Source organism: Cydia fagiglandana, chromosome 14 (assembly GCF_963556715.1).
Source record: "Cydia fagiglandana chromosome 14, ilCydFagi1.1, whole genome shotgun sequence".
NCBI lineage: Eukaryota > Metazoa > Arthropoda > Insecta > Lepidoptera > Tortricidae > Cydia > Cydia fagiglandana.
Genome location: NC_085945.1, coordinates 17,631,750 through 17,648,088, shown reverse-complemented (window position 1 = coordinate 17,648,088; position 16,339 = coordinate 17,631,750). Strand labels below are relative to the sequence as shown.

Sequence of the window (16,339 nt, the reverse complement as noted above, 5' to 3'; positions counted from 1 at the left end):
CCAGCTATTCTTTAAAATGCATCTTAGGGTGGTATTCCACCTGTCCAGTCAGCAGCAGAAGTTGCTAAGCGGGCCGGGTGTTCAAAATGATCTTGACGCGACTATATTGTTAAGAGATAAGAGCGTGCCAAGGTAATTTTGAACACCTCGCCTGCTTAGTCACGTCAGCTGCTGACTGTCCAATATTTGATCTGTATTTGCGACTCACATTTTGCTTAATGAAAAAGTGGAAACCACCCTTAACGGTTTAAAAAATTGCCGGTCAAAAAACCAGTGTAAAGACCTTAAGAGGAAAGGTGTCGTCACGTGACCGCTTCTCCATACAAACGTAGTCGCCATTTTCCTCAGGATATTAATATTATGTAGACTACCGGCGCGATTTGAACTTTAAAATATCGCGCCGTTAGACATTCACTAGACATGGAATAGTAAAGATATGTGACGTTCCACGGCAAAAGGTACCTTATGGCGGCTGGCGCTTACGCTTATTATTAACGCCGCTCCAATATTTAGTCGGGGCAATGGTACCTTTTGCCGTGGAACGTCACATATCTTTACTATATCTTATCTAGTGCATCTCTAATTCATTTCCCGAATCGCGCCGTACGTTTGTATGGAGACACTGTCGACCACTATCCTCTTTCTTATTTCGCTTTCAAGGTATATCACTGTGACTATGTAAATATATGGTTGATTATTATAGTTTTTATACAAATATAGCAAGAAATTGTAATCAAATGCTGTTAGCTTGGTGGCAACTCCTGTATACTTATGATTCTTTTTCTTCTGAATGGTTAAAAAAATACATTGCATAGCAACTTTTTGATGGCCAACAACTTGGGAGTAGTATATCCAAGTACCATCGCAGACACTGTTAACTGACAGTTCGTAAACCTTATTACAAAAGGCATAAGGTCCACCGATGTACAGTTAAGAGGGTTACTGTTTGTATGTCCAAGTACAGTCAGCAGAAGTTGCTAAACGGGCGAGGTGTTCAGTTTCCTTCACACGCTTTTACTTAGGGCTTACTGAAAATTCCTGGACAGGCCACATAGAAAAAATAAATCGTCTCATACATCAGAATCCAGAGACTTTCAGTATGGCCCAGTATTCTCTTAACAATAAAGTTGTATCCAGACGAGACAATTTATCGCCAATCTGATGAAATTCTCCGATCGAACAGGGCCGTGCGGACGCAAATACCAATTTGATTCCCCGATCACATCAGCAGGTGCGGACACAAAAATGCCAATTTTCATAGTAGAATGCAAATTGGTGATTTAATTTGTGTACGTGTGGACGCTAGATGAGATTGACCAATTATTTTCCTGAACAAATCGACAGATTTCGTCAGTCCCGTCTGGATACCCCTTAAAGTCGCGTCATCATCATTTTGAACACCTCGCCCGCTTAGCAACTTCTACTGCTGAAAGTACCCAAGAACTATTGACTTGAATGCTTTGAATAGCAGATTTTAAATGTAAATACAATGTCACGGAGTTTCAGAGGACACTTATTTTTTTACAAAATTGCATGCAACAGGGACTCCACTGTTTTGTACAAAGTTTTAGGGGGCTCCATGCGGGGTTCCCAAATAGGTTATTTTGGAAATTCTAAAATAAAAACTTCTTTATATTAACTTGTGGTTTTACTTTATTTACCTAAACTGCGTGAACTTATATCTTTTATTGAAGTTTTGACCTGAATTGAATATCCTCCTAAGTCCCAAGGTCATAGACCTAGAATTACATAGATGAGCTATACGCGTGCCTCCGTGAGGGACAAAACATACGCAAAGCGACAATATTATAAACACGTTTTAACATTCCTGACAACATACCAAAAACAATCTACGTAATTCGGTCGGGTTTTTTGTTGCCCACCATAAACCATACTAAATTTTTGGTGGGGAACAAACTAAAAGTGAGACTGTGACAAGGACAAGCAATAATACCGCTTTCTCTGCTACTCCTACTGAAATTTCCATAAGTGCATCTCGTTCGGTCGTTTGGCCCCTCCCCCGTGTCATCTCTATGTTATTGTACCTCTATGCCCAAGGTCCTACCTATAGTACCTCTTCAGTTCAATGAAATTTAAATCCATATGGAACAGAGTTGCTTTTGCTTTCTTTCATTAAATTTTTCAACAACGCAATATCAACTACATATTTTCTACAGTATAGGTTTAAATTTCAATGGCAAATTTTGAATTTTTCATCAAAAATGATTTGAATAGAACAAAGTGAGCAGGAAAGCGGACCCTGGCGCTATAGTTCGTTTTTTTAGCATTAGAAAGAACTTGAAAGAAGGTAAGCGATCTTGGCATGTCTTTTAATTGAAAAACACTTTTTTAAAATCAATAACTATTACTTATGAAAGCAGAAGAATATAAATGATCATATTAGATTCATAATTGTTACATATTTGCCGTAACTTATTTTTAAAATGTGTTTTTCAATTAAAAGACACATCAAGGTTGTTTACCTAATTTCTAATGCTAAAAAAACGAAGTATAGGTCAGGAAAACGCTAGGTTGAAGAAAGTGAGGCCATAAATAAATATCATTCTATTAATTAACTAAACTTTAATACAACAACAATTAACATAATTAGTATAATTACTCTTATTTACACAGGTAACATAATATTCACTCGCTCTGAGGTTTCTTACGGTCAAAGGGATCGCTCCACACTTTCATATCTAGAAACAAAAATACTTAAATAAAATCTTTTACACATTAAATATCAATTATTGCACAATATGTTGACCCAAAGACTTTTCTTTAGAAAATCTCTTAGATTTATGGTTACAAATTCCTGTGTTTTTGCTATATGGGGGAGTTTGGGGGCAAAAACATGGTCTAGGTCTAGGTCTTATCTCTGGGAAAATGTGCATTTTTGAGTTTTTATGTTTTCTGAGCAGAACTCAGTCTCCCAAATATTTGGTTCTTAAAAACACATCCCTCGCTATTCTTCCTGGCACATCTCTGGTGGAACTGCAGCCTAAAGGCATCATTCCTAATATGATATGCCAAGATAATCTGAGAACAAATATTTAAATTAAATTTATACTTACTACCAGGTTGAATGTCTTCAATTTTGATATTCTTTCTAGCTTCCTTTTGAATGCTTTCTAAAACAAGGAAGAGTTAAATTTAAATTTTCACTAACATATTTATTGAGTTGGCTGCGAGAAACTTAATAACTTATAACATATTACTACATAGGTATAGAAGCAGCACAGAGAACTAAAATTTTGCGCCATGAGTTGTTGTCGTTTTGACAACAAACCATAGAATCGGAGCGTAAATTGTGCAACCTAAACGCGTAAGCGCTATGGGGTTTGGGCGCGTCAATGCTTGTACTAAACTTTTGTTAGACCTACAAGTTAGGTTATGTCTGTGTTTTGAGAGCTTCATTTCGTTTTAACAGGACATTGATTTCTACGTGAGCAAAATTTGTAAAATAAACATTGTGTTGCTAAAAACTTACTATATTCGCTAGCGTCCATCATTGGGCTAAATGCAATTGGGTACAGAGTCAGTCCGATCATTCCCACAAAACCTCCGATGAAGGCGGCGTACCGCCAGCCTTTGAATAATGCCATATTGTTTAGTGTTCTCTGTTCTTACTAATTTATTTCATACGTTTTTCTAAAACAGCTTTAATTCACAAAAATGGTATTATAACGACAAACTGATTATTTTACTTGTTATGTCATTTCTCACTGAAACGTCAACGTCAAGGTATTAAACCTGTTCGGGTCACGGCGTAAAAATTAAAACGTCCGATGGGCAATTTTCTGTAGTCGAGTCGGCTAAAGCTATACTGAAACATACCCAACTAATCATTGTCAGTAGAAAATGGTGCGATTTTTTTTTCTATGGGTGTTGAAAAGGCCCGGCCCTATAATATGGGTGGACGTCATTACAAAAGGCATAAGGTAATAAGGTCCACCGATGGACTGTTAAGATTGAGGGAGATTTTTTTTTAATTTTTTCTACAAATCGCTAATTTTTTATACCAGAAATGAATTCTACGTTATCCGAAATTGATACCAAATATGACCTATTAGCTAAACGGGGCCTGTTAGAATTTTAAGAATGAAGCCGGACGGAGCGGTACTTTGACCCCCCCTCTCGGGCTCCAGAGGGGAGGCTCCTTCGGGCTACCGATCGAAATCGGCTTGTTTTGATATAAGGAACAACTGTGCCAAGTTTCATGCTTTAATCAAGAAAAAAAAAGGTTCGACCTTTTTTTGTCACTTAGAACCCTAGCTAATGGTGCAACGGGCAGCTTATTAGGGTGGTATTCCACCTGTCCAATTTCTTTGTCCAATGTCAGGGCTATAACCGCGAAAATCGAAAGATCCCCGCAATTTGCGAATTTCTGTTTTCGCGGTAGCCCCTCAGTGCGTTTCACTCTTTAGCAAAATGTGAGATGTAATACACATTATACAAAGAAATTGGGTAGATAATAGAATACCACCCTTAAATAGAAATTCAGCTTTTGAAAATCGGGAATTCAGGACTGAACCCTAGTGTTAAAAGATTTTTTAGGTTTAAAGAAATTTTATTACTCATAAGAATATTACAATTCACTTACATGAGTTAAACATACTTATACTAAGAATTTATTATCTTGACGAGTACATATTTATATAATATTAAGTGCAAATTTACTGAATTACTGCAAAATTGACACAAAAATAAATATGTAGGTAGGTATACATTTTTTATTTATTTATTTTGCCCGCAGCGACTTACACAAGTAAGTACGCGAGAACATTATACTAGTTGCTATGCGCGAGCGCAGGCGCGAGGTCTCAGGCTAACCAGAACTGCAGATCGCGGGATGCGTAGCGACTATGTGTAATTGGAGATCATGGTTAGTAAGCTAGCTCGGGCGCGCCTTTTAACTAGCCCGCGCTCGGCAGGCGATCAGAATAGTACATGGCGATAACAACTAGTCAGTTTTTAGTGTTCCGTACAAAACTTTTTAGTGTTCCGTACAAAACTTTGTTTACGGAACACTTATGGGATCACTTCGGTCTTGCAAATCAGTTAAATACGTTTTTCTCAGAGACCGTTTGACATAGAAACCTAAAATTTGGAACAGTTATAGCAATTACCACCACTCATATTGTAAATAAGTCAAAACTGCTTATTTCTTATTAAAGGGGGAAATTTAGGGGGTTGAGAGGGGTAGGCTGAAACTTTTTTCATTTGTAAGAATCGTGTGGGGTACCATTAGAAAGCTTGCAAAAAATTGAGTCGATGGACTGATTTTGACTTCATTTTAGACTGCAATAGTTTCGTCAAAAAATGCATTTAAAGTTGCAAGTTTTCATACAAAAATTTTCACCTCTGTCCTGGCGATTTTCGCGAAAACTATAGTTGACAGGCAGCTGACCAGTCAATACCCAACTTAAAGAAGCATGGAGACGGCGGGAAAATTATCAGCTTAACTTTATCTTTATTAGTTTTTCAACTGCAGCTTGACCTTTGGTTGCTTAGGGCTAGCTAACTGATGCTTACACTGGTCAATTCATATTTAGCGAGAAACATCCTTAGTTAAAACTTTGGCATTGAAATTTATGACTTATGTCTTTGACACAAAGTTTAATCCTGCTTGCTTATTTTTGTGGGATATTTAATTTTATCTCAATAACCTACTATAAGTATGAGAGACATCTACAAAATACGACCTTATGATATTGCAAATAAGTTTCAATTTCGAACGGGCTTTCCAACCAATGGAGTAGGCATCTCAAAAATCTGAAAAATTCAAATTAAGAATTCCGTTCTTGACTGTCGTTGTGTTTTTTTTCCACAATAGGACACATAGAGTTAGTAAGGCGTATAGAGATAATAAAGTCATTTAATATTTATGAACAGCTTTGGCCTCATGTATAGATTTTATTGAGAGTATCTGATTCGTCGAAACAATATACACAATATTCCTTTTCATTAAGTACCATTACATTTCTGTATTAATTGTATAATTATAATATCTATTAATTATATTCAGTACTTATGTATATTTTTGAACGGATCGGTGAGCAACACGATTCAGGGCTATAACCGCGAAAATAGAAGTTCGCAAATTGCGAGCATTTTTCTGTCACTCTAATTACGCCTTCATTGGAGTAAAAGAGAAAGATCCCCGCAAATTGAGATTCTATCCAGAGATTTGGACATTGATGTATTTAATAGTTCCATTCCTTCAGTGAAGCGAAAATTAGCAAGTCTATTTTTTAACCCACTTTGATCTCGATTGTTTTGTTTCACATTCAAGTAGCAGGTTTGTGATTTGTCTGGGTGCTTAAGTATCTATTACGTATCATCTATTTTTACTGTTTGTATTGTTAGCAGTCATCCTAGATAAGTTCTGAGTTCTATAAATTAAGTGTCTTTATTTTTTGATATATTGTAAATGTATAAAACGTGATAGCATGTGTGAAATTGCGCGCAAAATTTGATATTATTGTCTACTTCATTTCTATCTGTGAGTACCTGTAATTGGCTTTGTATTGTTACCTAAATCTATAGAATGTTTTTGCAGCTGTTGGTACTCCTTACAAAATAAAATAAAATAAATAAATTGCGAATTTCGGTTTTCGCGGTAGCCCCTCAGTCCTGTTACGAGAAAATAATTTTGGAAGACATTAATAGTATATGACAGTTAAATATCACAGTTTTTAGAAACAAAGGTAAAATTGACGAAATATTTAAAGTAAGCCGATCTTGTTTTTTAGCAGTTCTAATTAATATTAAAGTCTATATATATGGCATAAAAAAATAATGAGTTCTAAATTCAAATTGAAGGAGTATACATTTAAGGTAATGAGTTCTAAATTCAAATTGAAGGAGTATACATGTAAGGTATTATAGGCCAAACGCGCACCACGATTTTAATTTTTGCGACACGATTTTAGAATCGCGCTGTAATATATCGCAGAAAAATCACTGCGCGCACTGCGATGAAAAACTCGACGATTTGTTCATTCTCAACATGGATTTCGTACCAGTCGCTTGTCATGAAACGTGTCTTTAATATGCGATTGCTGTATGACTTTGAGCATTTATAACACAAAGGTGATCCCCGTCTATTTCCATAATTAAATGGTCAACATCTAGCGTCTCATTTTGAGACTCCATTGAAGATGCAGGTGCCGAGATGTTGGGGTTTGGAGAGCGAAATGCCGACTGAGGTCCGGCCGGGGTGCGATTTTATTATCATAGTGCGCGCGGGGCCATACAACTCCGCATGCTACAATTCACTTTGCGACAATCGCGTCGCGAACAATCGCGGAAAAATGTGACAAATCACAATTTTAAAATCGCTGCGATTTTTTTGTCGCATATGCGCGCACTAACATATAAACACATACGTTCCATTTCTGCGACAAAATTATCGCAGGAGAAAAAATCGTGGTGCGCGCTTGGCCTTACTCTAAATTATTATAATACATCAAGCATTCGCGAGATGCTCGACTTCGGTATTCAAACACAAAGCAATTACAAGAATCTAACTAAATGCAAAGGCCGAAGGAGCGATTCGAAGATCCGAAGCGTCCGACAGACGCGCGCCTCCCGTAACTTTTCCAAGTATTTTTAAGTACAAGTGTCTAAGTCGCAAGATCCAAAGGCTGAAGTCGCATTGGGCCGAAAGCCCGAAGCATCCAGGAGGTCAGTTCTAAACACAGGTAATTAATACAAGTGTCTAAATGCGAAGGCCGGAGGCCGAGCTCCGCGTAGGGCCGAAGGCCCGAAGCCTGCAAGATGTCAGTGGTTAAACACAGAACTGACAGCCTGGACGCTTCGGGCCTTCGGCCCTACGCGGAGCTCGGCCTTCGGCCTTCGCATTTAGATACTTATACTATTGTTCTGTGTTTAAGTACTAACATCCTGGACGCTTCGGGCCTTCGGCCCTACGCGGAGCTCGGCCTTCGGCTTTCGCATTTAGACACTTGTACTATTGTTCTGTGTTAAAGCACTGACATCCTGGACGCTTCGGGCCTTCGGGCTACGCGGAGGTCGGCCTTTGGCCTTCACATTTAGACACTTGTACTATTGCTCTGTGCTAAAGTGATGACATTTTGCTAAAGCTCGGCCTTCGGCCTTCGCACTTAGACACTTTGTACTATTGTTCTGTGTGTGTAGTTGAATACGGTATCCTAAAAAAAGGCAAACAACCTCTGTAAAATGTAACGATGCGAGCGGTACGGCTACCATCAGTTTGGCATTGACATAAACGCTACCGTGCATGGGCGTGAACGTAATTTACTTTCTATGCATCTCGCTCGTACTGACATATTAGTGCGAAAGAGATATACCTATAGGAAGTAAATTACGTTCACGATATCGTTTATGTCAATGCCAAACTGATGGTAGCCGTACGGAACACTAAATGCCTCGAGCTATCTCGGGCTTGGCCAAATTATTTGTAAATAGAACTATGTTTTGAATTTTTAAATAGCAATTGTTCAGCGAGCTATGGAAAGGGCTATGCTCGGAGTCTCTCTGAGGGATCGTATTCGAAATAAAGTCATCCGTCAGAAAACTAAAGTCGTCGACATAGCCCACCGGATTATCAAGCTGAAGTGGCAGTGGGCCGGTCATATTAGCCGTAGAACCGATAACATTTGGGGTAGACGAGTTCTCGAGTGGAGACCGCGCATCGGCAAACGTAGCGTAGGACGCCCTCAGACTAGATGGAGCGATGACCTTCGCAAGGCGGCTGGCAAGAGCTGGATCAGAGTTGCCGCAAATCGTGCTCAATGGCGTGCAATAGGAGAGGCCTATATCCAGCAGTGGACGAGAGTAGGCTGATGATGATGATGATGAAATAGCAATTGTGGAGTAGAGATTTCAATGACCTCATTACAAACATTCTATTGATAAGTACAACAACGTAGGTATCTATTGATAAGGAGTATCCGTTATGAGTTATGACTCATGGACATAAGTGTATGAATGCGCATATTTTATAATTGAATTAACTAATTATGACAATACCAGTCATCAGTCATCATAAGCATAAAGGTCAAAGGTATCAATATGAATCATGTGATTTGTTATGATATAATTATAATAATATTATTATTAAAGTTTATAAGCTGGAATGACTCACAAATGGTGTGATTGTGAATATATGTAGATCAAATAGGTAATATTTCATTTTTTTTTATATATAAATATTTTATACATATCCTTCTCAGGCTGTTTAAGGGTCAATAAAAAAATAAGATGGAAATTTTAATGTTTTTAAAACAAGTATAGGCAAAAAATTAAAACATTTAGTTATGTTTTAATTTTTGAAGCTAGAGTGCTACAGATATACAGTAATTTGTGGTCACACTCGCGACACGCGTCACACATTAAGCGAAGAAAGACGCTGTTGAAACCAAGTTCCTCGAGAATTGAGACGATATATGATATATGCAGTAGGTACAGAGTCAGGGCTATAACCGCGAAAATCGAAGTTCGTCAATAGCGGGCATTTTCTCGGTCACTCTTAATTACGTCTAAATGAGAGTAAAAGCAGGCGAGTCTCACTCCGCGATTTCGTCGCTTTGCTACATGTAGCAAAAAGTACATCCGTTCGACCCCAGTTTTGGGTTTGCCATAAGCCGTGCGGGGCGCTGTCGCCACACAGCGGCCATATCTGTGCTGATCGTGACAGACGCGTTTTGTTAGAGTGAGTCTTCCGTACCTAGTACTATTATTTATTCTGTGGTAAAAGAAAAATCCCCGGAATTAGCGAATTTCGGTTTTCACGGTAGGCCCCCCTGTGTCAAATAGATAGCGACGGCCAAAGAGGCCAAATATATCGTAACACAGAACACAACTTCGATAAACATTTGGCCGCGTTGGTGGCCGCTATTTAACTATTCAATGGTGACTGTACTAGCGCCTCCTCTACACGCAGGGCCAGCGCCGGCCACTCCAAGGGACGCATTTATGCGTTAGAGGGAGCAAGTGATATTGCTATTCATTTGCTTCTACTTTCCTTATGCGCACTGCCAAGGAATGGAATTCCTTGCCGGCGTCTACTTATATTACCGTGTTCTTATAACCCGGCAACCTTCAAATCAAGAGTGAACAGGCGCCTTCTGGGCGAGCTCCATCGTAGGCCACGTCTACGCCTCGGATAGTCTGTGGCCATGAGTAAGCCCATTCATAATTTAAAAAAAAAAACCGCATGGCTGCGTACCTTGAAGTGGCCGGCGCTGGCCCATCGTGTAGAGGAGTCATTAGACCAAGAGAGGTAACTTGGCAGCTATTTTGATAGCCTAGAGTGTGCAAGTGTTATTTAAACTTCGTAATTTCAATGATTTCATACACGTTAAGTAGGTAGGTACTTAGTGGTCTAAGATCCCACGATCCCGATTCTATGGTCGACCTTCACCAATCTGTCTGACGGATGAAATTATGAAAATATGAAAGAAAATATGTTCCAGAACATAAATAAATAGGGTTGCCTAAAGAAATATGGTCAAGGTTATTTTTAATAAATTTTAGGAAATAATTTTTTTTCGGCAAATTTCACCGATTTGTCTGACGAACGAAATAAGTTTCAATGGAAAGTATACAACTTGTACAACATAAATCAACTAGGTTGCCTATCTTTTTCTGGTCACTATTACGTGGTTGCCGTGTTTAAAGAGGTGATTTTATATCGATAATTGCACTCATCTGTCTGACGCTTGAATTATACATCAAAATTATGGTAATTTTATTGCAAATACAATGGTATAGGGTTGCCTGCGAAAATCCGGTAACAAATAAGGGTTGCCAAGCTTTTGATTAAAATAAGAAGGGAAGACTATTAGCGATAACTCATAAACGGCTTAACTGATCAAGTATGTTTTAATTTTATTTGATTGAGTTTTTTAAGCAATATTCTCATGATTTTTTTTCCATATTTTTTGGGCAGATAGTTCAAAAGTTAGAAGGAAAAACCTTTTTTTTTCTAAACTATTATTTCCGAAATGATTCACTTTATCAAGAAATTTTGTTTAAAGACCCCTATTTATTTTGAAAGGCCTATCCAACGACACCCCACACTACAGGGTGTCCCAGAATTCGACGTCAAGCCGTAAACGGATGATAGACCAAGTTATCATAAAAATACAAAAAAAACCAACTCATGTTTTTTAAAAATTATGGTCACTTTAAAAATTCACTAAAAAAAACCACACCCTGTAATGGTTCTTTAACTCTTGTTACTACAAATTCCATAATTTATTCTAATTTTTTTATTATTGTGTAATCTTGAATAATTACAGGGTGTGGATTTATTAGTGAATTTTTAAAGTGACCATAATTTTTAAAGAACATGAGTTGGATTTTTTTTTGTAATTTTATGATAACTGTTATGACTTGGTCTATCAACCGTTTACGGCTTGACGTCGAATTCTGGGACACCCTGTATAAGGTTGAATCGATAAAAAAATTGTCACTCACATTTTGTTTCTTTCAAAGCCATTATTTCCGAAAATATCCACTTTATCAAAAAATATTCTTCTAGAACCCCTATTCTTTTTGAAAGACCTTTCTAACAACATCCCACATCACAGGGTTGCCTCGAAAAAAAAAATCCTCACGTACATTTTGTTTCTTTCGATGCTATTATTTCCTAAAATATTCACTTTATCAAAAAAAAATTTTTTGAAGAACCCTATTTATTTTAAAACTCATATCAAATGACATCTTACAACATAGGTATCAAACGGAAAAAAAAGAAAAAAAATGTAATTGACCTTTTTTTCGCGTCAACCCTATAGTGTGACATATCGTTGGATAGGTCGTTTGAAATAAATAGGGGTCTTTAAACAACATTTCTTGATAAAGTGAATCATTTCGGAAATAATCGTTTAGAAAGAAAAATAAAAGGTTTTTCCTTCTAACTTTTGGACCATCTGTCCAAAAAATATGAAAAAAATCATGAAAATATTGCTTAAAAAACTCAATCAAATAAAATTAAAACAAACTTGATCAGTTAGGCTGTTTATGAGTTATCGTTAAAAGTCTTCCCTTCTTATTTTAATTAAAAGCCTGGCAACCCTTATTTGTGAACGGATTTTCGTAGGCAACCCTATACCATTGTATTTGCAATAAAATTACCATCATTTTGATGTATAATTCAAGCGTCAGACAGATGAGTGCAATTATTGATATAAAATCACCTCTTTAAACACGGCAACCACATAATAGTGACCGGAAAAAGATAGGCAACCCAGTTGATTTATGTTGTACAAGTTGTATACTTTCCATTGAAACTTATTTCGTTCGTCAGACAAATCGGTGAAGGTCCCATATATGGGGGATCTCCTACTATAGGTATTCCATCTGTTCAATGTCATTGTGTCTCAACCCCTTGTTAAGCAAAATGTGAGACAAAATACACATTGGACAGGTGGAATACGTAAATGGGTCACTTGAATGTGTCTGGACTATCAAAATAGTTGCTAACTTACAACTATTTTGGCTCAGCGATCCAAAGGAAATCTTTGGCTTCCGAAACTTAGCTTGGTCTAAAGGCCTGTGCACACCGGCTGCGTGTACGTGACGTGCACGTGCGCGTGCGGCATTGTAGTATACAGATCCTTATGAGAGACGGCACACCGCTCCAATATTTTAGCGCACGCACACGCGCATACGTCACGCACACGCAATAGATATGGTTTTCATGCCTGTTCGGCTGAAATATTGCGTAATGCAGCTGGCGAATAAAATGCGATGAACAATCAAATCAAATACGCTTTGTACCAACGATAAACAAAACAATACCGTATAAACAATATGCTAAAACTAGAGGCGGCATAAACAACCGCTGATCTTATCGGTCTTATGCGCCGTTCATTTATTACGTAAGACGATTTGGGGGGCAGGGGGGTCGAACATGTCATATTTTTTCTTGCTAAGGGGGTTTTTGTAGTTCTTACGTAAGATCACAAACATGCGATTTTTGTTTTAATTTATATGAAATGATGAGTTGATGACCTTAAAAATAATAATTCCACAGATTAGACAAGCTATCCAGTACCTTTGTAAGTATGTACTTGTTTACAAATAAACGTTCCAAAAATTCACGATTGGTTTGTTTACTTGAGGTAAACAAACCAAACGTGAATTAATTTTTCCTTAAGAGTCTTACGTAACATAAGGGGGAGGTGGGCTTTTTTCACATACCTACCTAGGGGTGGGAGGCTGGTGGCCTAGCGGTAAGAGCGTGAGACATTCAATCCGGAGGTCGCGAGTTCAAACCCCAGAATTTATGTAGGTACAAAATATCATTTACCTACCTATTATTTACCAGTCGCTTTTCGGTAAAGGAAAACATCGCGAGGAAACCGGACTAATCCCAAGCAGGCCTAGTTTTCCGTCTGGGTTGTAAGATCAGATGGCAGTCGCTTTAGTAAAAAGTAGTGCTTACGCTAATTCTCGGAATTAGTTGCCAAACGGACCCCATCAGGCTCCTATGAGCAGTGGCAAAAAACCGGGTTACGTGAGGAAGATTGATGATGACTTAGGGGTGGAAAGGGGGTTAAAAACTGGCAAAAAACGTCTTGCGTAATAAATAAATGGCGCCTGAGCAATCATTTATAAACTCTTAGCCATAATTTTATGTGGTGGATATATTATATGTATACCTATATAGGTGTTACAGAGCAACGTTTACTATATGACTAACTACGAAATCCTTGTAAAATTTTGCGAACGATCACCCAGTAGGTTAAATATAATTATAATAATTTAAACAAAATACTTGTAGAAAGATAATATGTACTTTATTACTAAGCATAATATTACAGCTAATCTCACATTCATTTTAAAATATAAAGTTATCTCACTTCCCTTCACTAAAGCAAATTTTATCAACTCTTATCTAAAATTTGTCTACAAATGCGCGGACCAAATAAAAGCTAACCGTATCAACTTCATTAAGTAGTTACAAAAAAATCAAAATCGCTCTCCTTCTTGATGCGACTGGCAAATCATATTACTTTATGGCAACCAGGTTTTTTAACCTAATTGGACCCCGCTGAATCCCAATTTGCCGGTTGCTTAATCGAATTCTTGACCGGAAGTGAGATATTTGATATTAAAGGTCCCTTACCTTAGGACCTTAGAAGTGATTATAATTAAATTTCCCGCGGTAATATCTCTTTGAATATTGATCCTAGCGAAAAATTGTACTGAATCTTTCTTGTAGGCAATTAAATGCAGATTGCTTATGTAATAGAATATTTTTTGCTATGCGCTACCGTTCAAGAGTTATTTACGAAAAACTAAAAAAGGGACCTTTAATATCAAATATCTCACTTCCGCTCAAGATTTCGATCGGGCAACCGGCAAATTCGGATTCAGCGGGGGTTAATTAGGTTAAAAAACCCGGTTGCCAAAAAGTAATATGATTTGCCAGTCGCGTCAAGAAGGAGAGCGATTTTGAATTGTTTTGTCTAGTCCATTATGATTTCTACGTCTACGTCAGGATATTTATTACCTCCTTTTTCTAAGAGGTCTAATAACTTGTTGTACACTAGTTTAGGCGCATCTATTGCCCACAGAAAATCGACATGATTGAACTCTTTCAAAGGCACTACATAGTTCTCAATGGGGTTAGGTAGTTGGTTATATAGACTTGTGACATCAACGGTGCTGGCCAGCCAATCGTTCTGCGCACCTAGCAGGGCGATTGGCAAAGTGATCTTCTCAAGAGGATACTGAGGAGGCGTTGGAGTCCCGTACTGTCTCTTATTTCCGTCGTGGCCGAAGTCAAACATTTGGAATTGGCCTTTGTTGCGAATCTCTTGGGCGTAGTGGACAAGAGTCTTCGTTGAAGCGCCTGCTGGTACGTGGCCCAAAATGAGAGGCAACAGCGTCCTGTTGAATTGCTTTTCATCATGCCCGCAAAGCATAAACAAGGTATTTTCACAAATAGCTTCTTCGAAGTGATTTATTTCGCAAGCGTGCTTCGACAGCCATCGCAAGACAGAGTTCTGCGGCAGAAACTCATTCTGGCCAAGAAGACTGAGTAAATAGTCAATGTCATCGGCGAATCTGGCCAGCATTCTTATCGGACTTCTAATCTCCGTCATGTAAGCTACAGGCGCAAGTGCGTAGCCTGCTCTTAAAACTTTATTGTAATGGGTTTTAGTTGACAGCAGAGCGAATAAAACTGACGTGCCCATTGAATGTCCAATATAATTGAGCTTGGCGTCCCATCCTTTGGTCTCCATTATATAATCGATCACAGCTGGCAAGTCGTGTTGACTGACCTCGTGGAATGTGAAGTTCCAAAAAGCCCGGCATTCCGAATTTAAAGTTATATGAGCTCTCGAATATGTGTTCCCTCTGACATTCGCCATCCAAACATCATAACCGGCGTTAGACAAAATATATGCCAGACCTTTTTCCGGGCCCGCAATTATCCAGTCTGCAGAGCTGCCGAGTAAACCGTGATGCAAAAGAACAGTCTTTCGAGGAATTTCAATACTTTTGCTCCCATTACCCACTTTGGCATGAGGAATTCTGTGCACCGTGAGGATGTATCCATCGGCAGTAATGACCATATGGGACTCGGCGGGGTATCCATGAAGAGCTATTAATTGAGGCGTCGTCATATGAATCATTGGATCATCGGACGTGCAATTATATTGAATAACAGGTGGAGCAATAACTTCAAACAACTCAGAGTCAGAAATATCCGCTTCATTTAAGTAAATTTCAAACCTGCCATTAATATATTCTTCTGTTGTGGTTGTCACGTCCAATTTCCTTCCGGAAGCCGAACGCGAAGGTTTAAAATAAGAAGTCACTTTATTTTGTACACCTTCAAAGTAATTTACGAAACTGCGTCCTTTGTCCTGCACATAATTCTTCATCTGTGTTGTTTTTTCGTTCCACATGTCGACGAAATTTGACCACCACGCGATCCGGCAATCACCGTATTGTATAAGAACGATTGTAAACAAAAATAAAAGCGGGAGCCTCATGACGCCGCGCGTGTGTGTTCAACACTGAAACTATTGATGCCGAGTGGACGTAATTTATTGTAGAGCGGGGTCAAGGAAGCAGTGAACCCGAGTTTGTAAACACGATGATTCATATAACACTTCAGGGAGCTGACGTACGCGAATTCGTTTATATTTTATATAATGAAGCGTAGTAAAACAATGTATAAATTGGAACTGCTTATAATTACTAATAAGCCGTCGGAGCAAAGGTGTACGAAACCGGTCTTAATGCCACTCGATGTTCTTGCCATTGAAAATTTCAAGGTCGACAAGCAGTCGTTTAAGTCGCAGTCAGAATAAGTAAAAGGTACCAC

At 38.3% G+C, this 16,339-nt stretch overlaps 2 protein-coding genes across 2 annotated transcripts; both read right to left on the bottom strand.

The window, feature by feature from the left end:
* Positions 1-2,563: 2,563 nt before the first annotated feature.
* On the bottom strand, positions 2,564-3,724 carry LOC134670563 (small integral membrane protein 20). The gene is made up of 3 exons (XM_063528370.1): positions 3,491-3,724; positions 3,075-3,131; positions 2,564-2,699 (listed from the first exon to the last, which is right to left on the bottom strand). Exons 1-3 carry the CDS (start codon positions 3,603-3,605, stop codon positions 2,647-2,649), a joined length of 225 nt encoding a protein of 74 aa, XP_063384440.1. The 5' UTR covers positions 3,606-3,724; the 3' UTR covers positions 2,564-2,646.
* A 10,050-nt stretch (positions 3,725-13,774) lies between these two features.
* LOC134670819 (lipase 3-like) lies at positions 13,775-16,023 on the bottom strand. The gene has a single exon (XM_063528642.1). The coding sequence runs from the start codon at positions 16,002-16,004 to the stop codon at positions 14,469-14,471; it is 1,536 nt and encodes a 511-aa protein (XP_063384712.1). The 5' UTR covers positions 16,005-16,023; the 3' UTR covers positions 13,775-14,468.
* Between the last annotated feature and the right edge of the window lie 316 nt (positions 16,024-16,339).